We start from the raw sequence: 23,093 nt of genomic DNA on the forward strand, positions 1-23,093 counted from the left end.
ACCAGTTCCAATTCTGGGTTGATGACTGTGTTAAAGTCACCGCTAATTATGACTGGGGAGTCCGGTAAGTTGGCGATATGTGTGAAAAAGGTACAGAAGGCTGAGGGGTTGTCTCTATTTGCTCCATATATATTTGCTATGGTTATCAGGGTGTTGTCGATAGAGATGTTTATTATGATGTGTCTACCTTCAGGGTCGGTAATAGTAGTGTTGTGTATGAATGAGGTTTTTCTGTTTATCAAAATTGCTACACCTGTCTGTTTGGTGTTGTAGTGGGCAGAAGAATATGTGGTTGAATTGTGGAATGTGTAGTTTGTGACTGTCTGATTCTCAGAGATGCGTTTCTTGAAATAAGCATATATCTGCGTTAAGTGTAGTGAGATGCTGTAGTACTTTGTTTTTTTAACCTGAGAGCCAATACCACGGATGTTCCGAGTCAGGAATTTGATCAGTGTCATGTTTTTGGGAGAAGTCTTGCTGTGTTTATCAGTGGTGTACTATAGTTGTATGTTGATGGGTAAGTGTGAGATGATATGCTAATGGTTTTATGTGGGTGTTACTGTGAAGCCGCTAGGTTACTTGTTGATGTTACTGTATTGGGTTGTTTTGTATGTAAGCATGTGGTGTATATCTAAAACATAAAACAAGGGCATGGACAAATAAACAAAGAACAACAATAAACAACGGAGGATTAAAGGTGGTGAAAAGCTTCTTTTGAATTAAACCTGACACTGATGAATCCTACCACCTCCTGGCTCAGCTGAAATCTTTGAGATGTGAAATATTTTTAAGGCATGTCTGGTATCATGAAATGTTCTGTGATTTAGAGTATGTCAGAATGAAGGCCATTTATGAGAGATGAGGAGGAGAAGAAAATGTGAGAGTGATATTTGAAATGTTTTTCTAATATGCGTCAACAGAAGTGAACCTTTACTTTCTTACTCAGACTCGCCTTCTTCGTCACTTCACCCATTGATTAAATGTTTGTTTTTCTCTCTCTCCTGCAGCTATGATATCTCTGCATTCCCCCCATAAACACCCCCACCCCCCAGACTCCCATGCACATTTGGTGTCCAGAATTTGTTGTTAGTTTCAGAGGAGCTATGAGGGTAATGTACTGTATCTGACAAATAATGGAAGCTTGTATGTCAAAGTTTAGCACTATGCAAATTATCTCATACTTGCCTCAAATTCCAGATACCTTGTAAATATCTCAAATATACTTGCTAATCTGGTTTCTAAGGCTGTTATAAATTTAAAAATAAAATACTGTTATTAACAAAAGTACATTGCAAAGCTAAAAAAATTAGTAGTATCTGTAACTAGTTTGTAGTTATAAGTTTCTCATAAATTTTTACTACATTAGCCTCATAGTTAAAAAATAAATCAAACCTAAGACTAAACATTTCAGGTATTATTGACTACATTAGGGGCAAAACATAAAAAAAAAACCTATGATAGACAATGTTAAATGTAGTCAGAAAATAAGAAAGAAGTCAAACTAGTCTCAGTTTTAATCTTCAAAAGAAAACTCAACACAAGTTCAGGCCGTTGAAGGTTCCTCCTAGGTATATTATAGGTCTGGATTAAATGAAATCCTCTGCGGCTTGGATTTCCTTCCAGCTGTTTAGTATTCCTCTGACTGTGCTTCACGGATAGTTTTTTTTTTTCTTTCATACAATTTCTGTCACCTTGAGTTACCCTGAAGCAGTACAAACATAAAAAATTTTTTGGTTAGAAGTTCCCATGGAATAGTATTGTAAGCTCTCTTTTCTCTTTCTGTCTCTTTCTCTGCAGCCCAACGACCCCGTTACAAACATTTGCCAAGCCGCTGATAAGCAGCTCTTCACATTAGTGGAATGGGCGAAGAGGATACCACACTTTTCCGACCTACCTTTAGATGACCAGGTCATTCTTTTACGAGCAGGTACTGTACCAATATAATCACACAAATATAAGGTGCATTTGATTACTCTTGATGAACAAATTTTTACTTGCTTGTTCCTCAATATTGTACAATAGCTACATAGACATAATCATACAGTATATAACTGTATATGACATTCACGTCCTAGTCTTGAGCACTCAGGTATTTGGAACAGTACTGGCCACATAAATAAGCATATTTTGTGTTTACTACAAGATCTATCCAATTCCATCCACCCTGTACTGCATAATCTCATAAACTGGAGGCTACAGTCTGGAGATTGCTTAGGATGGTACTGCTTGAAGTACCATGGAAATGGTTTTGGACATCAATTCCACATGGACATTCTCGCTGTGGTTGCTGGGACTAGGGTTGCTGCGATGGCCTTAGGACTGCAATGACCACATACAATTTTGCACTCAAGTCTCCTTTAGTGAACAGTGGACTAGTTCAACAAACAGACTTCATATAAAAACCATAATGAACTTTCTTTTACTTTCACACTATCCGTTGTTACCCAGATGAGGACGGGTTCCCTTCTGAGTCTGGTTCCTCTCAAGGTTTCTTCCTCTTAATATCTTAGGGAGTTTTTCCTTGCCACCGTCACCACCGGCTTGCTCAACTGGGATAAATTAACACACTTAAAATCTCTATATTGTGTTTATATATTTCTGTAAAGCTGCTTTGAGACAATGTCTATTGTAAAAAGCACTATACAAATTGAATTGAATTATATATTTCTGTAAAGCTGCTTTGAGACAATGTCCATTGTTAATTGCGCTGTACAAATAAAATTGAATTGAATTTAATAATAGGCATTTTCCCATAATCTGTTGGATATTCAGCACACACAATACTGTCATTGAGAAGAATTTACCCTATATCTGTACGTTCCATATGGGAGGGAACAGCTTAGGGATGAAGAGTTTTTAGTCAGTGTTTGAACAATGTAATTTTATGAAGTCCTTTATTTTGGACGTTAAAGCATAAATAAGCTTTAAAGCATTAAAGTTAATAAGCATAGTATGTAAGAAGGCAATCCCATAATTCAGCTGAATAAATGAATATTCTATAAAACATAAAGAACTAAACTGTCTGAAAAATTTTATAAACATAATACAAATACGTTGTTTGATGAAAATCTGTATGTAAATGTTTTAAATTTGGAAAAAATCTGTTATGATCGCGTTGTAATGCATGATAAAAATGTAGGTAACAATGACTGTTGAGGGAGCAAATGTGTTTATTTGTTCTCGTGCCACATGTGTTCCGCAGGCCTGAGGTTGCCTGAGGACACCCGGCATCATTGCATGCTATGTGTGCATGCTAAGCTCTGACCTTGTCGGAGCATATTTAGACTTGATCTACGTTTGACACGTTTAAAACAAGCAAAGCTGTTCCCAGCTTTTGTTTACTTTCTTGACAAAAACATGTGGTTACCTCAAATGGCCACCAGCATGTATTGTCTTCTTTTTGTCTTTTCTCTTGTTTCTGTTCAGAGACTCCACTGAATGCTGCTTGTCTCTCTTGATCTCTCACAGGGTGGAACGAGCTCCTCATCGCTTCTTTCTCACACCGCTCGATAAGTGTGAAAGATGGCATATTGTTAGCAACCGGCCTCCACGTCCATAGAAACAGTGCACATAGTGCTGGAGTAGGTGCCATTTTTGATAGGTGAGTGTCTGCTGCTTTCACACATCTTTGCAGTAGAAACTAAGAAGTGTGTGTCAGTTCAGTTCATGGAAAGCGTAGAGGTTCCCAGGCTGTTGGAAATCACTGAAGTAAAACGGTGTTGGTTTCAGTGCATCTCATTATCTCCCACACGCATTGCTGCAGCCCAGTTTACACACACACACACACACACACAATGCAGTGTAATGTGTTAATCCTACATGGCGATGGGAAGCCTGGAGTCTATCCCAGGGGACCTGGGGCACAAGGTGAGGGACACTCTGGACAGGGTGCCAATCCATCGCAGGGCACAATCGCTCACACACTCGCACACCCATTCACACACTATGGACAATTTAGAGATGCCAATCTGCCTACAATGCATGTCTTTGGACTGGGACAGGAAACCAGAGTACCCAGAGGAAACCCCTGAAGCATGGGGAGGACATGCAAACTCCACACACACAGGGCAGAGGTAGGATTCAAACCGCCAACCCTGGAGGTACAAGGCAAATATGCTAACCATTAACTAAGCCACAGTATCCCTATTAATAAACAATATAAGCAATATAATCAGCACCTTCTGTAATCACTGTTCATACTATAAATTAATTTATTAAACCTTAATTAATATGTTCGTGTTTGTTAACTGGCGAAATTCAGACCTGACGCTGAAAAAGCAGGTTTCAGTGTGGAGACACGTATGTGTATGTGATCAACATATTTGTATTTCAGTTACATTTAAACAAATGTCAATTAGTTTAATTAAAATATGTGTTAAATTACTTTATAATTTTGTCAACCTTGCTTATGATTTATTAAAGCTGAAATTCATAGTTAATGTCACCTAATGCAGTAAACAGTGTCATTTACAGTAAGGTACTATAGGTGAATAGGGTCTCTCTTTTTTTAAACAAAAGATATTATAATCACTGCAGTTGATTGCTAAAGTATTTTTTTATTGGACATGTTTTTAAAAAATTAAATTTTTTATTCAAATGAGACTTGGTCTGATTAAATTAGCATAAATTAGCATAAATAATAATGCTAAAATCAAGTGTTTTGATGTTAGAATTAAACTTTTTGGTGTGTTTTTTTCTTTGTGGTTTAATCAAGAAAATACCATGCACTGTTTGAGAAGTATTTTATACCATTTTTGCAGTCTCACATAATTCCAACAATAATCAACATTTTGGGAATTTCCTCTGTAATATCCTTCTAATTAGGAATAGGAATGAGCATTCGAAATTTTATGAATGCAGGTCTTCTGAAACTGAGATTATGGTTCTGAATGTAGAAAAAAAAAAGCAGATTTTGAGAAAAATGGTTTTAAAAATGAAGAGTGGTTTCATGTCCTTCCACTCTTGTAACTGTGGTTTGTGATGCTTATAAAGGAAATTGACATGTATATATCATAATGTGAAACAAGCTTTCAGAGATATATGACATGACGTCATTATGCCAAGTTGGCAGCACTTACAGCCTTCTTCAAAGTTGCTGTTTAAGAGAAAACATGTTGTAGATGCACTTTAACCAACAATAACTGAAAAATGCTTGACATGACCAGAACTCTAATCTCTAGCTGTAGTCTCTTGCCTGAAGGCAGTGGTTCTCAAACGTTTTGGGCAATGACCCCTAATAGACATTATTAATTTACAGAGAAGCATGTGGAGAAGGACTGGCAAGGCGAGTGGCATCATCCACACACTCACTGCGTATCTTATGTAAGCTACATCTGGAAGATTTAAAAGCAACATTCCCTAGATGTCACATCAGAGCCAAATCATCCCATTGCATCAGGTTTCCCAGTCGAACAGTCAAATTTTATACAACGATGTTAAACACACTGACAAGCTCTCTTTCCCTTAAAACTTTCCACCATCATGAAACTTTTCATCATCATGAGCTTCCCAAATCGAAACTCTGATCCTACACTCAAGTATTTATTAATCTAGAAAATTGGTATACAAAACAGACCTTTCAGTAGGTTTGAAGGCTACAATGAGAGGTTTTTAAAATTCAAACCCTAACTGTAATAGGAAAACCGTTTAGTGTTAGCACTCAATAACGGTCTGAATACTGTCAAACATGCACGGACTAAAATAACATGCATCCTATTCATTTAAATGTTGCTTACTGAACGTGACTCCAAGTAACATGTTAGCATTTCCACTAAATGTGAATCCAAAAGTAGATTAAAAGATCTCAAAGACCAACAAATCATGGATTTTTACAATTTTACATTGCCTGCCTTCTGCTGCAAACACACCGGCTGCATTGTTTAACAGGTTGGAAAGCTCTGTTCTGATATATGTATGAGACCTTTATGACCGATTTATGACTGCCATAGATCATTATCTGTGACTTTTAGAAAATGACTCTCCGAAGGACGTTATTTGGTGTCTCTCTAGATTTATAGCACTTTTACATTAGGTCACAAGGAAGAGTTATGTATATATGAGATCATGTTTCACTTTCCATATGAAATCTGTCAGTGCCCTTGTTAATTAAATGTCCAGTCAGTCTACAGCAAAGAAAAAAGCCATTGCATGTGCCTTAATGGTTTTGATACTGATAGGGGATGAGGAGGCATTTTTATGTCATTCATTGTGAGGCATTTTTCTCAGTATTTGTGAAAGCAAACTCATCAGAAAAACTGGAAAGTTTACTATTGCAAAGTTACACTGAGTTGCTTTTTATTGGAACAGAGTACTGACAGAGCTGGTGTCTAAGATGCGAGACATGCAGATGGACAAGTCTGAGCTTGGATGCCTGCGAGCTATCGTTCTTTTCAATCCAGGTACAGAAACACATACTCACATATGTACATACACACGGTTATAGATATTACTTTTTTAAAAGGAAAAACATGGTATTTAATGAATTTTTTTCTTGATCCAGTGCCTAGAAACCTAATCTGAGAAAAGTATTGTGAATTGCATATTGTATAGTGAATGTGCTTTTTAATCTGCCTCATTGTATAAAATGAAAACACTTTACCCAGCATCCATGATCGTTTATTTCCTAACACAAAAACATAGTTATGACATCCTCAATGCATAGTGAAATCTCTTACCTCATACAAAATAAAAATGCTTTTAACATGACATCATTCAGTGTATGGCCTAACATACATAATGTATCTGATGCACTGATATTAACCAACTGATTCCTGAAATATGCCATAACATGTCATGTTCTAATATCTTCCCCTCCCACAAATGTAGACTCTAAAGGCCTGTCTAACCCAACAGAGGTGGAGGCACTTAGAGAGAGAGTTTACGCTTCACTGGAGGCCTACTGTAAACAGAAATACCCCGATCAGCCTGGGAGGTAAATATACACAAACCTATTTCTCTTGTATACAGTATAAAGCTATTTCAAAGTTATTTTTGAATATAGTCTACTTGAATGTAATGAATGTTATTCATTAGAAATTAGAAATGTTGATGGTTTTGATGTTGGTGTAAATATTAATCCTTGAGGAAGGTCACGTGTAAAATCCCTGTAATAACAGTGAAAAAGACAATGAGGTTTTTTTTTGTTTGTTTGATTACACTTACTTAAGGGTGCTTTTACACCTGTTAGTCCGTCATTTCAGAGAAAAATTTGGTTTGTTTCTGTTTAGTTTAGTTCATAGTGCACAAAATAAAACAAAATGTATGGAAGTATTTTGTGGACAATATTCAAAAGCAATTGCAAACTGTATTTGCAATTGCATTTCCTAATTGTGGACGCATAAATTGTGACGTAATTCAAATGAAAATGCAAATCGTGTATTACCGTTTGCATTTTCATTTACACGAACATACAGTGTCTGCCAAATTTGCAATTGCTTTTGAATATTGTCTGCAAAATTCTTCACATAAAAAAGCAAGAAACTTTGCTGTGGTATGTGCAGGACAGAAACCTTACTCGCAAAGCTCCTTCATTCATTGCCCAGAAATAAAGTGATGGGGACTAAAGAGTAAAATTAACCTTTGCTGAAATCACAACACAGAAATCACAAGAATTACCATACAGAGAACAGAAGCTGACACTAAATAATTTATTAGATATTTATATAAATAATTATTTTTATAAATAAAAACATTTTGTGTCACATCAAGCTTTTGTTTTGTTTGTTTGTTGGTCCAAATACTAAGAACAAATGCATTTTGCATGCTTTGACTTTCAGTTTAACTCTCAGCTCAGTTTAGTAGCCCACAACCCAAAACACACAACGTGTTTGATTCACATCCTGCAGTGCAGTTACTGTGTTCTTACATGCCAAAATGAACCTCACTGAGGCAGAAAATGTGCAAGGGTTTGATTCAAATGGAATAAACACTGCATATGTGAAAGCACCCTAAAGAAGTACAACCCCAAGTCCAAAAAAGTTGGGACTCTGTGTAAAATGTAAATAAAAACAGAATGCAATGATTTGTAAATCTCATAAACCCATATGTTATTCACAATAGAACATAGAAAACATATAAAATGTTTAAACTGCGTAAATGTACCATTTTAAGGAAAAAAAATTAAATTTCATGGCCGCAACACGTCTCAAAAAAGTTATGACGGGGGCAACAAAAGGCTGGAAAAGTAAGTGTTACTAAAAAGAAAGAGTTGGAGGTTAATTGGCAACAGGTCATTCACATGATTGGGTATAAAAAAGGAGTATCTTAGAGAGGCAGAGCCTTTCAGAAGTAAGGATGGGCAGACGTTCACCAATCTGTGAAAAACTACATCTACAATTTGGAACAATTTCAGAATAATGTTCCTCAACGTAAAATTGTGAAGACTTTTAATATCTCATCATCTACGGTACATAATATCATCAAAATATTCAGAGAATCTGGAGAAATCTCTGTGTGCAAGGGACAAGGGTGAAAATCAGTATCGCATGCCTGTGATCTTTGGGCCCTCAGGCGGCACTGCATTTAAACAGGCATGATTCTGTAATGGAAATCACTGCATGGGCTCAGAAAAACCCCCAGAAGTCATTGTCTGTGAACACAGTTCACCATGCCATTAACAAATGCTGGTTAAAGGTCCATCATGCAACGAAGCCATATGTGAACATGATCCAGAAACGCCACCGTCTTCTCTGGGCTAAAGCTCATTTAAAATGGACTGAGGCAAAGTGGAAAACTGTTCTGTGGTCAGACGAATCGAAATTTGAAATTCTTTTTAGAAACCATAGATGCCGCATCCTCTAAACTAAAGATGACTAAAGAGGAGAGGGATCATACGGCTTTTTATCAGCGCTCAGTTCAAAAGCCTGCATCTCTGATGGCGCATTAGTGCCTATGGAATGGGCAGCTTGCACATCTGGAAAGGTACCATCAATGCTGAAACGTATATACAGGTTTTAGAGTGATAGATGCTTCCATCCAAACGAAGTGTTTTTCAGGGAAGGCCTTGCATATTTCGGCAAAATAATGCTAAACCACATATTGCAGCTATTACAACAGCATGGCTTCGTAGTAGAAGAGTCCGAGTATTGAACTGGCCAGTTCAGACCTTTCCCCAGTTGAAAACATTTGGCGCATCATGAAACAAAAAATATGACCAAGAAGGCCCAGGACTTTTGAACAGCTAGAATCCTGTATCAGACACGAATAGGACAATATTCTGCACCCAAAACTCAGCAGCTGATCTCCTCAGTTCGCAGACTTATACGGACTGTTGTTAAAAGAAGAAGAGATGCTACACAGTGGTAAACATGGCCCTGTCCCAACTTTTTAGAGACTTGTTGCTGTCATCAAATTCAAAATTGCCTTATTTTTTCCTTAAAATGCTACATTTCCTCAGTTTAAACATTTGATATGTTTTCTATGTTCTATTGTGAATAAAATATGGGTTGATTAGATTTGCAAATCATTGCATTCTGTTTTTATTTACATTTTACAGCGTCCTAACTTTTTTGGAATTTGGCTTGTATAATAACAAGCAGACCTTCTAAACTAGGTGTATCATAACATCTGTTTCTTCACATGCTTTGAGCAGATTTGCAAAACTGCTACTCCGACTGCCTGCTCTACGCTCCATCGGTCTAAAGTGTCTGGAGCACCTCTTTTTCTTCAAACTCATTGGAGACACACCCATTGACACATTTCTAATGGAAATGCTAGAGGCACCACACCAAATGACGTAAAGGAGCAGTGCCTTAACTCGCCCATGACAATGTCACTCGTCCCTGTAAAGAACACTGCACTCTCATGCACATCACCTTCACAAGGCCATGACAAGATGCATCTCAGTGACACCTGCTTTATCTGGTAAACGTCTTATCTTGCAATCCAGGAGACAAACAGATTTGCTTTGGTGCTTCATCTTTGGAATTTGCAAATCCATGTAATTACACAAAGACCATTCACTATGGATTAATTCATAAGGAGGATGGATTAAGAGAGTCAAAACAGGTATGCTCTTGTGGTTGAAATGAATTCTTGAATATTCTGCCTCACAGTGACCTACCTCTGCAGTCCACTCTGTTCTGATACAAAATTCTGCAATACCTCATACACACCCCTCGGTACCACAGGATTCCTTTTTCTGACACCTCATCACTGCCTTTGTTATGGACTGTACTTTATGTACTATAACATTTAATGTTATTTTCGCAATTTTTTAAAATATATATTTTGTAATTCACTGATGAGAGATAGATGTATAAGAAAGAAATTGTATTTGCAGCACTTAACTGAATTTTTTTTTTAATTCTTTTTTTTTTTCTTCTAAACAGTGTTGATTAGCGAGGCTGCCAGCAGTTGGTCTCTGCAAAGGGCAGTGTTGTTTGGCTGTAACAGAGGCATATGATTGACAGAATGGTTTAAAATGAAAATCAGGTTTGCTGTTTGCCTGATTCAAGTTTAATGATAGAAAAAAGCAATGATTCTTTGTTGTTCATGTAAAATTTTAGATGTTTGATTATCAATTGTTTTGCCTTCATAATTCATCTCATTAATGTAGCAAGTATTTCCAAAGATTTTCATTTAAATGTCATGTGATGATTCCCAGCAAAGCAGCATTTGTGCTATGAAAATATGCAATTAGGCTACGTTCACATTAAAAGGCTGAAGTGACACAAGACAAAGTCCTCGCAATTCAGATTCAGGATACTAATATATGGTACTAGATACATAGCCATGTAATCATATGAGAACATATAAGGCGAGTTATATTCACCCAGTGCTGGTAGCCTGCTAGCAGTGTTAACTAGGAGAACGAAATGGAGAAAAGTCATATAACTGCTGTCGAGCTGTCAGTCTGCCTCTGGAGCAAATCTCTGTAATGGCAGATTGTGCTAGTGTCATTACCACATTCCCCCTAAATATGTTTGTTGTTGTTCATGATGCTTGGATCACGTATGTAATTTTATTGATTTCAAAATACGCTCATGTAAATAATTTCAGGGCAGAGGTCTGAGGTCACATACACATGAAATGTGACCTGTTAAGGCAGAAAGAGAGAGGGGTTAGGCTGCCACCTGGTGTTCGCAGTTGATACTACAGGTTGTACAATTTAATATAACAATCAGAGTAAAAAGATTTTTTTTAATGGAATTGAATAAGACTTGTAATGTGAACATAGCCTCTGTTAAGAGAATCCAGATGATGGTCTGGCCTCAGGGATGTGGGAGGTTTAGGAAGAGCTTACCCTACCACCTGGTGTTTCACAGGTGATACTACAGTTCAACATTACGCTGGGAGAGGAATCTGAAGAATCCTTCATTGTTTGACAGTGTGAAATAACCAGACCTCAGGCTTTGTAAAACACTTTTTATATTATAGTATTAATCAGACTCATATTGTGCAATTACTTTCTGTATTATAAGGAACAGACAGATTGTTGTGATGTTTGCTAAAAGGAACCTCTTGCAAACTGAGCCAGGCTGAACTAAAACAGTGTTCTTATATAGTAAATATACATTTGAGATTATTATTATTATTACAGTTTTTCATAATCAGACTGTGCAGAAATTCAGTCACTTATCGCTCTTTCAGTAGTCACATATTTAACTCAGTGAAAGCAGAGGCTACCACTCAGGCACATACACGGTTTACATGCAGTTTCTTCACATTAAAAAAAAAAAATCACAAAACCCTAACAGTGGTGTTTTTCACAATATCATCAGTTTTTATCCTTTAGTTTGCCTAAAGCCCTTCTCACCTGTAGCCTGAAACCATGTTTAAAACTCTGGGCTTTAAACACCAGCATGAAGTCATAGGAAGAACACAAAAAAAACTCTTATTTGGAGTAGAAATCCAAGCCAAAACTCTAAAAGGCCCTAATCTATAGAGTAATCCTGGGTGTTGGGCCTCATGGAAGACAAACAGGGTTTAGTAGACAAACAGAGATGGGTGAAACACTTTCCCCATGATAAGCAAGGTTTTGGCAAACCATGAAAAGAGTTTGGTTTAGAGAGATATATATATTTTTGTACAATTGTAATTTTATGCTTGTGTTCCATGTATTTACATAATTCCATTGAATTTTGCATACATTAATTGTATACATGTTGATTTGTAAAATGGAAGGGTCTTGCCCTCTGAACAGGTTGCCGTTGAAACATTTTCCCCAATTCTTTTATTGTTGTTGTTGTTGTTGTTTGTTTTAGCATCATTGGGCTTCACCTGGAAAGTGAAAAACGTCATTTTTATGTATCACTACAATGAGAATAATTTTTGAAAACTTTCTGTTTTGAAAGTTACTTTCCTTACTGCATGACAGAACCATTAACCAGTTACAAACTTCTTTGAAGACAACAAAAATAAAAATGTTTGTATATTTTCCCTGCTAAAATCAACACAAATCTGCAGTATTTTTTACAGACATCATAGATGGGGCAAATCAGCCAGAATATTTAAACAGCATTGTACACTACAGACATTGGAATTTGTGTGAAAACATAGATGAATTCCTGCAGTTACCCAAGTTTCTGAATGAAAATAAATTAAAGAAAAGGTGATGGTAGTTCCCTTATTTGATAAGTCCTATTTGATAAACATATAAGGCGTCTAATCATGAGCACATCAGAGAAGGCATAGAACACATTTCACCCAAAAATAAATTATTAACCGAAGAGTTAATTAAACAGTTTTCACAGACAGGCTTCAGTGTGCCTTGACCTAGATATTACAGGACTCGTAATGTACTGGAGGCATGAATGCCATTGCTCTTACAGATATTCTCTCCTTTTGTGTTTTGATGATGGTGGTGACTCCAAAATCTCCCATAGGTGTTCAGTTAGGTTGAGATATGGTCACTGTGAATGCGATAGCTTATCATTTACATTATTTTCAGCCAAAACATACAATGAGCCCTCGTGCCCTATGGCTGGGACATTGTTATGCTGGTAGTGACCACTCCCATCAGGATAAAAATTTGTCATTATAGGGTAAAGGTGATCTGTCTGAGCAACTTTGTATTGATTGGCAGTGACAATTCAAGTGAACCCAAAAAAACCTGAATTTAGTTGTATTTGTCAACCATCTGTAACTGACCCAATTGCTTAGTTTGAGTGTATTCCAACAAACCTAGCAATGCTGGGGGGTGGGGGGCGAGGATGCATGAAAAATAAATGAAAGGCTCCAATCATTAAAAAAAGTTCAGCAGTAGTCTCAGTTCTTCTGAACATCATATTAGATGATAATTGAATTGTGGAACTCATAGTTTATCTTCTAATAATAGATGCAATAAAAATAGGAAAGAATATAGACAAATATTATATGAACAGGGAATAATCAGAACAGATTAGAAAATACTGTATACACATTCCTCAGGTCATACATCTCTCACAGAAATCTATTAATTAGTCCTGTGCCTTAGCAATCACTCATCCACAGTTGAATAGTCTTGTCATTCTCCAGTGCTGCTGATGTGATGATGTTCTCTGCAGGATGAATAGCAGTCGCAATCTCCACATCTAGAAACAAATCATACACAAATAATAAACAAAGCACATAATTTACACAGCATGAGTGACAAGTTTTCCGTCCCTTCGTCTTCCACTACGAAGCAGGTAGAATATGAATGGTGTGTTGCCAGTTATACAAATAATATAGATATGTATTACAGTTATGATTCCAGATGTACACCATGTGGTCTTCAGAATTAGGAGAAAATCTACTGGATGGAGAGACGTTTTTACAAGATTCAAATTGGAAATCCTCCTACGTATAAAAGCTAGATGGAATGTACAAAAGCTGCCTACATTCCACCAGATACAGAGAAATTGGTGAATATTTCTCATTCTCATGTATGTCCAATGTATGTCGTAAGACACTACAAGAACAGGCTACAGGAGCCTATAATTAGTATGAGTCCATGCAGATTGTTAATTTAATGGAATAGTTGGGCCAAAAATGATTTTTTTAAACAAGTTTACTATTATGGTTACGCTACAACATATTTGCTGTTTGAATTTTGCTTTTTTCGTTTTAACCTACAACTACAAGATTAACAATTTTGGTCACCCAAAATGTTGCTAGAGCAACATCAACCTGAAAGCATCTGTTAATTCATGTTTAAGTTAGAGAGTAGTCAGCTCTCTCTGCTTCATGTTTTCAGCTGCCACAGGATACATGTGTTAGTCTTTTCTTTCCCAGGTGGAAGCTGTTTACATGGGAAGAATATGAGGTATCATTTGTGCCAAAAATATGTTGACTGCTTTGTTCATTGCTTTGTCAATGGTGACTGTTGTCGTCTTTTTTTTTTTTTTTTTTAGGTTAAACAGCAGCTGTTGATAATTGCTGATAGTTTGGTTATACAACAGTTAGGTCCAGTCCACTGATTTTATTGGATTGTCAGTCAGTTTATGTGTTAATTGTTACATGTTAACACGCAATGCTCTGTCCAGCTGTGGCTTCTTTGGGAACCATTTTCATTAATGGCGCAAAAATAAACAAAATATTTGGCCATATTGTGTCTGAATCAATAGTTATTATATATGTATTTATTGTTTATAGAACTGTTGTAAATAAGTAATAGCACACTCACAATCATGCTGTCGTAATGAATATCAAAATGATTACCTGCAGCACTCGGCTTGAATTCTCATTCCTATAGCCAAATCACAGCCATGCTGATAGTCAATACAATGGAATTCTTGCTCATGTGATACTCCTTAATCATATAACACAGTTAAATTATTGAACCAGAATGGTGTGCATTAATTTTGTATAATTGCATGACTCAGGCTGTAGTTCCGGCTATAACACTAAAGCAATGTTATATTAATGCAATCGTAATTTACTATTATTTCTATAGTAACTATTCATTCACAACAAAATATATGATGGACGCTCCACATAGTCGATTGAATGGATTTTTTTTTAAACTTATTGTCATTTAACAAAGAATATGCATAATCATTGACATGGTGAGGTTTTTTGCTAGGAGACATTTATTTCACATTTATGGGAGGTGTCACGGGTGTCAGCACTTTGTAACAGTCACAGTGCTTTGTAAAGTTTTCCAGCAAGGCAAAGGACAGAAGAGTTTAAACTTTAAAAAATAACACAAATTACATGCATTTTTTCAGAGAGAGAGAGAGAAAGAGAAAGAAAGAGAGAGAAAGAGAGACCTGCGGGTGAGAGAACGATTGTTTATAGCTGTTATAATGTAAATTATAACAGGAACTAATAAACCATTAAAATGGCTGATGTCTCATTTATTAATACAGTCCCCTCTGAAAGTATTGGAACAGCAAGGCCAATTTTATTGCTTCTGCTATACATTGAAGACATTTGGGTTTGAGTCACAAGATGAATGAGACGATAGATCAGAATTTCAGATTATATTTCCTGATATTTACATCTAGTTGTGTTTAACAACTTAAAACATTAGGGCAGATCCCTAAGTTAGGTGAGCGAAAATATAGGAACAGATCATAAAGTAAATTAAAGTAAATAACACAATATTTTATTGTATATCTTTTTTTTGCAATAACTGCATCAAGCCAGTGACCAAATGACATCACCAAACTGTTGCATTTTTCTTTTCTGATGCTTTTCCAGGCTTTTACTGCAGCTTCTTTCAGTTGTCGCTTGTTTCAGGGGGGTTTCTCCCTTCAGTCTCCTCTTCAGGAGTTGAAATGCATACTCAACTGGGTTAAGGTATGATGATTGACATGGCCAGTCTAAAACTTTCCACTTTTTCCCCCTGATGAAGTCCTTTGTTGTGTTGGCACTGCTTTCTGGGTCATTGTCTTGCTGCATGATGAAGTTCCTCTCAATTAGATTAGACGCATTTCTCTGTAAATTGGAAGACAGATTGTTTCTGTAGACTCATTCTGCTGCTACCATCATGAGTTACATCATCAATAAAGATTAGTCAGCCTGTTACAGAAGCATCCATGTGAGAACAAGCCATGACACATCTCTACCATGCTTGACTGATGAGCTTATATGTTTTGGATCATGAGCAGATTCATTCTTTCTCCACACTTTGGCCTTCCCATCACTTTGGAAGAGGTTAATATTGGGTTCTAGAACTTTTGTGGCTCATCTTTGTATTTCTTTCTAGTTTATAGTTAAGGCAATGTGTTCATTACATAGGTTACATTACATGTGTTCATTACATAAAAGATAGGATGAATGACTGTGGTCAGGAACCTATGGCTCGCAAGCCACACATGGCTCTTTAACAAAAATTATGTGGCCTGCCAGGTGCCTCACCCTGCACCAACATATGATCATTAAAAACTTAGAGACATAACTAGAGATCAGTTTCTTGCAGAAAACTAAAAGGCAAAAAAGAAAAACTAAAAACTAAAACGAAAACTAAATTATAATCCCTTTATTGTACAGCCTACTGAAGTCAATGAAAAGCCAGTTTGCAATAGTACATTTCAAGTTGTTCCCTCCAATTCGTGTATGCAGTGATGTGTGCAAGTGTCACAACACCAATCAACGGTAAACCTGCTGTGTCTGATTTGCACAGAACATATTGCCTCATTTAAAAAATCAAATGTTATGAGACATTTCGGAACCCACTATGCAGCTTTTGCAGCAAAGTACCTGGTGGGCGAACGCCGAAGGAAGGCATGCATGGAGCTCCAACATAAACTGCAACCCGGACAGCAGCAGCTGCAAGCGTGGACGGGGCCCCTGGAAGCCTGAATGTTACCAGCTTTGCTGCCAGCATTGGAGACAAGGAAAAACCTTTTACTGACAAGGGATATGTAAAGTTATGCATGCTGATTATGGGAACTGAACTGTTTTGTTTTTTTTTTGTGATTTGAGATAGAGAGGGTACACAAAGGTTTGTATCTCTGATGTGAGCAAGAAAAGCACATTTTGGGGACTTTTGCGTGCACAGCAATTTGTCAAAATTTATCAATCATCCACAAGAGACCAAACTTGATGACAATCATCTCAGTGTCATCCCTGGCACTTCTATTGCAAGTATTGCGTTAAAGAATGTTGAGCTCAAATCTGCATAAATATGGTCGACTAAATTGGACACTCTGAATACCAAGCTGGAAAACGTCATTTGTCGTTTCTCAAAATGTAGTTTTACCGTTCTCAAAATGAGCAGAAGTGGAAGGACATGAGGAACCTCGAACGTGAGGACATTCTTATATTGAAGACCTGGAGTGAACTTCCCCCAAACTTTGCCATACTACGACGTGTCAGTACGGCTGTGCTGTCCATGTTTGTCAGTCTTTCTCGCATGTGAACAATATCAAATCCAACCAGTGCTCAAGGTTGATAGAGGAGAGTTTGAACACCTGCATGAAATTGAACTTGACCACCTATGAACCGGACTACAAAGCTATTAGCAACACCATGCAAAGCCAGAAGTCACACCAATTGTGAGTATCCCTAATATAGGGAAGTACACTTTTTCATGGACATGTGTGTAATTAAACTTAATTTTATGGAGGCCTGATATAAGATTTTAAGCAATGGTAGTCATTTTTGCAGGCCCCAGTGTAAGCATTGTGCTTTGTTCACACACACACACATACACAAACACATACAGAGAGAACACTGAAGTGGTTTTATGTTGCTCAGGTGGAAACTCAACTTCAAAGTGAAGCCCTGGACAATTAATTCCATATTGTAACATGTTACCTATTGTAACAATTGTTCAATGTGGTGCAAAGATTAAATAAAAGAAACCTTAGCTCGAGTACCAGTCATCTCTACAGATATAATGTTTGGTGACAAGGATGGCTCTTTTTTGCCCATCCCGGCAAACCGGCTATCCCAAGAAGGCAATGGAAAACGTGCATTTGGAATGTACCTGCTAGCAATGAGTGAGTCAATTGCTCAATATGTTGCTGACTTAGGACTGGCAAAACTGTTCGTTTTTTTGTACGAAATGATATGAGACCAGTTAATTGAGAAGACAAATAATACACTCATTCAGGAGCAGCTGTTATTGGAAGATAATGATCTCACTTTAGATAAAGCTATAATTATTGCCTCTCAAATTGAGTCTGCTGCTGAGTACACTACTAAACTAGCCAAAGCACATGAACTAAGTGTAAAAGCAGTGGAGACATAATACAAGAATGTACACATGTTAAGGGGAATGATTCAGACATTTATTCAAGCGCAGACATACAATATACGCACCCTCAAGTTCAGCACCGATGTGGAAATTGTGGTTCCACTATACACTCCTCGCATGTCCGGCACAGGAGCGAACCTGTCAACAGTGTCAAAAGCTTAACCATTTGCACAATGGTGTCGGTCTGCTCCAGTTCAAGCTCACACAAATGAAACCCACATGCTAAAGCTGCAACCCCTGCTATCATTCATTCAATCAACGCCAATTCGACAGGTTTTTTCTACATGTTCTGTTAACATAGTGGATTCTTGTATTCCCCTCTTACTGGACAAAGGGCCTAAAGTCTCACTACTCTCTATAGCCACTTATGAATACTTCCTGCCACCTTTGCCCCTCTAACCGCCCACTCTGAATTTGTTTGGATCTGGAAGTTCGGCAATTGACGTTATTGTTCTCATACATGTGCCTGTCCAGTACAGCAACAAGGCTCTTCCCCCGTTCCAATTTGATGTTACACAGCATGGAAGAAACATCCTAGGACTCAACCTGTTTACAAGCCTGGACTTTTCTCTGTTGGACAACAAAGGGGCTCAAATTCTTATTGTCGATTCCTCCTGGTGCCAAGAATGGCCAACACTATTTGATGGCCTTGGGTGCTTCCTTGCATTCACACACCAACTTTTTTGGACCCCACAGTGAAACCAATAATTCAGCTACTTCGCCGCATTCCACTGGCATTGAGTGAGGAAGTCACAGCAGAACTTGGCAAACTGCAGGCAGAGGGCGTTATTGAACCTGTGAACGATTTCACTGTAGCTAAGAAAAAATCTGGTGGCCTTAGAGTCTGTGTGGATTTACAGGCTGTCAATAAAGCAGTAATTCATGATCGCTACTCTCTGCCAACAATTGAAAAGCTGACCATACACCTTCATGGCTCAACCATTTTTTCTAAACTTGACCTACACCAAGGTTATCTCCAGGTTCCTCTACATCCAGACAGCAGAAACCTTACTGCATTCATCATGCATGTTGGTGTGTTCTGTTACACTAGGATGCCATTCGGACTCAGCTCCACCCTTAACTGTTTCCAAAAAATCATGCCCACCATCCTGGCTGGCATCCCTGGCATTGCCATCTACATTGATGAAATCATTGTCCATGCGCTGAATGCAGTGACTTGTGAACAGTACTTAAGGGCCACTTTTGCTGCTCTCAGTCAAAATAATCTGACACTTAATATATAGAAATGCTCATTTGCAGTGCTAGAGGTTGATTTTGTTGGCTTTCACATTTCAGCCAAAGGCTTTTCACCCTTGCATTTCAATATTGAGGCTATCCATCAGGTGCCAGAGCCTTCATCTGCAGCGCAAGTTGCCTCGTGTCTGGGGATGACAACATACTACATGCATTTAGTGCCTTTTTCCTGTTTCCTGTATTCTACTCTTACATACCCTCTCTACCAGAGGGTAGATAATAAAAAAGGATGCCCCCTGGATCTGGTCTTCAACCTGTTCTGAAGCTGTGTGCATACTCAATGAGTTGTTGATGAGGACCCCTGTCCTGGCCCACTTTAGGGTTGACTATCCCACACTGGTCACTTGTGATGATTCAGTTACAGCCGCTGGGGCTGTTCTTTCACAACTACAGAACAGCATCAAACGACCTGTGGCTTTTGCTTCTTGTGCATTCAGCTGGAGAGAGGGAGGTTCTGTCTTGTGTATGGGCTTGCAATCACTGGCATGCCTATTTTTATAGCCAACAATTCACCCACCAAGCTCTGACCCCACTTACAGCATGTCCATGTCTGGGTCTGGCCACAAACCCCTAGGCATGTATCGCTGAACAGACTGCCTCCAGCAGTATAACTTTACAATACAGTTCACATGAGGGAAAAATAACATAGTAGCTGATTTGTTATCCCAGTCCATGCCATCACCCATTGTCTCCTGTCATGTGGTTGAGAATGAGGGCCTCATCTATATCGTGTATGCACCCCTTATGGCCTCTGTGTCCATGGAGGAACTCACAGAAGAGTCAGCTGCTGATACCACTCTCTCTACTGTCTGCAAGTACATCCTCAATGGCTGGTCAGTTAAAGTCCCACCAGATGTCCAGCTGCATACCCAAATTTCATGCTGGAACAATACATGTTTGGCCTGGGACACTGCCATTATTCCCGCTAAGCTCAGAGGACAAGTGTTGGCCATGGTACACAAGGGCCATTTCGGCATAGTTAAACTGAAGCAGCATTGTAGGGATCTCATATGGTGGCCAGAGCTTGACAAAGACTTTGAACCGCTTGTTCGGGACTGTACTCCGTCTTGTAGGCTGGAGAACTGGCCCCTTTGTTAAAAGTGTGGGCCTACTCAACCTTGGGACCATGTTCAACTGGATATTTGCTGAGACCTCCATGATGTGCCCCATCATTTGCTTTTCCTGGTGGTATTTTATGATCTACACACAGTGACCTGTGGGCTCTGTTATGTCCAGTTCCACCTTTGGGAATTGCTCCTCACCCACTGGGGCCTGCCAAGGACCTTGATGACTGACAATGGCCCTCAACTAGTGTCTGCTGAGTTTACCAGCTATAGCCAAATCAAAGGGATTAAACACATACGAACATCCTACTATCATCAACAGTCAAACAGGGGTGTAGAGAGATTTGATCAGTTGCTGAAAAATGGTCTGAGAGCCCACTTGGCTCAAGGCTGCTCCTTCAATGAGGCCTTGTTTCAAACACTACTACATTACAGGACAGCTCAGTAAGCTACCACTTGGGTGTCAGCAGCAAAACTGATATTGGCTGGAGTTACCCCAACACAGACTTTGCCCTTCTACTTTTTCCTGGGGAAGCCCTGTGATGAATACCAGTGTGCACAGACAACAACTCAAAAGATACATTGGACAGATTCATTGCAAATAAAAATGCCCAGATTCCCAGAATTTCCCCACTGTTCTGGGTGCAGGTTCGTCAACCACACTGAAGAAACAAACTCCACAATTTCTGGTCACAGCCCCAGCAGGTGAAAGGCAGTTAAGTGCAGTTACACAATTGTCTGATGGCTCCTGTTGGCATGCCAGTTGGCTTAGGAAAGAACTGTGCCCTTCTGGTGTGGATCACACCCGGGATGCTGTTCTCCCCTAGCCTCTGCTCAGTTCTCTGTCTCCTCTGCCTCCAGAAAAAACATCTGGTGACTATGGAATCAACATCCCTGCCACTGGCTGCAGCACCACCAACAGACCTACTAGGCTGTACACACTCAGCCTACACACTTTCAGGATTACATAACATCTTTTCACACTTAGCTCATGGGGAGAAGAGGGGGAAATGTTTCATACCTACAAACATTTATTACTTATTATTATTAACTTATTAATGTTGATGTTAAGGCAATGTGTTCATTCCATTGATAAAAAAAAATAGGAATGACTGTTCGTTTGAAGATCTGAATAACAGGAAGTGACACTGACATTAGGATTTTTTGACTGTCTGTTCAGTGTGGTGCTAATATTGAATTAAAGAAATGTTAGCTTGAGTATTAGTCATCTTTATGGATATAACAATGAGTGGGTTGCATCTTGTGGTATGGCCTCTGTATTTCAGCGCTTGTCTAAGAGCAGAAATATTTCTGTACTAAGTCTTCTTCAAATGGTGGATTGTAATACCTTCACCCCTGCTCTGTGAAGGTTGTTTGTGATGTTTGTGATGAAGGTTTTGGGTTCTTCTTCACAGCTGTTTTTTTCCTTGGCCGACCTTTTCCGTGTCTGGTTGTTAGTACACCAGTAGTTTCTTTATTCAGGACAACCAGCAACCACTGCACCACACTGCATCACTGTCACATGACCACCTGCACCTGATTCACATTGATGTGTGTGTGTGTATAGTCACAGTTTGCACTGCACTCCTTGTCTCACTTGTGTGTGTGTGTGAGTGTGTATGTGTGTGTGTGTGTGTGCACGTGTGTGTGCATATCCGTGAGTGTGTGCGCTGTGTTTACGGTTTTTCGTTATTCTATAGATACTGTTTTCTATATTTATTAAACTTAATCTGCACTTGCATCTGTCTCCACCTCCAATCGTGACAGAACGCAAGACCATAGAGACCATGCATCGAAAGACCAAGACCACCACGCAAGACCATGCATCAGATTTTTTCTCCACTCAAGAGAGAATCCTGGAGTCCATGAGGTTGACACCAGAGGGGAGAGAATCTTTGATCAGGGCCTCAGAAGATCTTTCTGCGCAAGATCTTTCACCACCCTCCCTCCCCTACTGCAGATCTCACTTAGCCTGCTAAGTCAACGGAGAACGTTGCTCAGCGTCTCTGCTCAACTGAGGACGCCGCTCAACATTCCTGTTAAGCTGAGGACGCCACTCAGTCTCCCCATTCAGCTGAGGACAATGCTCCGTCTCCGGTTTCGGCCGAGAGCTCCGCTTTGCCTCCCTGCTCTGCCTTGGACGTCACTACTCCAGGCTTCTCTCTGGACGTCGCTCTGCTTTCCTACTCCACTGAGAATGTCGTTCCGTCGCTCTGTCATGGATATGCCGGGACGAACTCTGGACCACAGTTACCAGCAGCCACTGCACCACTGCATCACTGTCACATGACCACCTGCACCTGATTCACAGTTTGCATTGCACTCCTTGTCTTGCATTTGTCTTTCGTTGCCATTGTTTCTGTTGCTGTGTTTATGGTCTTAGGCTAAGAATAAACATAAACCACAGTGTTTTTGCCACAAGTATCTATAGATACTGTTTTGTGTTTTGTTTGTATTTTTATTAAACCTAATCCTCACTTACATCTGTCTCTGACTCCAATCGTGATATATATATATATATATATATATATATATATATATATATATATATATATATATACATATATATATACATATATATATATATATTAGGGATGCACCGAATGTTCGGCAACCGAAATTAATTAATAAGTGAAAAGGCCAAATAAATTTGACCGAACAATGACGTG

The 23,093-nt window shown here is 38.6% G+C and overlaps 1 protein-coding gene across 2 annotated transcripts in view; it reads left to right on the forward strand.

Moving 5' to 3' along the window:
• The window catches only part of rxrab (retinoid x receptor, alpha b), a 69,061-nt gene extending 51,282 nt beyond the window's left edge, over positions 1-17,779 (forward strand). For both annotated transcript variants that reach the window (XM_053653798.1, XM_053653799.1), the window contains 5 exons: positions 1,798-1,927; positions 3,469-3,601; positions 6,307-6,398; positions 6,826-6,931; positions 9,590-17,779. In XM_053653798.1, the coding sequence (XP_053509773.1) occupies positions 1,798-1,927; positions 3,469-3,601; positions 6,307-6,398; positions 6,826-6,931; positions 9,590-9,737 (609 nt within the window). In that variant the 3' untranslated portion in view covers positions 9,738-17,779. The remainder of the gene's footprint in view (positions 1-1,797; positions 1,928-3,468; positions 3,602-6,306; positions 6,399-6,825; positions 6,932-9,589) is intronic.
• Positions 17,780-23,093: the final 5,314 nt, after the last annotated feature.

This window comes from Ictalurus furcatus, chromosome 22, assembly GCF_023375685.1.
Source record: "Ictalurus furcatus strain D&B chromosome 22, Billie_1.0, whole genome shotgun sequence".
Lineage (NCBI taxonomy): Eukaryota > Metazoa > Chordata > Actinopteri > Siluriformes > Ictaluridae > Ictalurus > Ictalurus furcatus.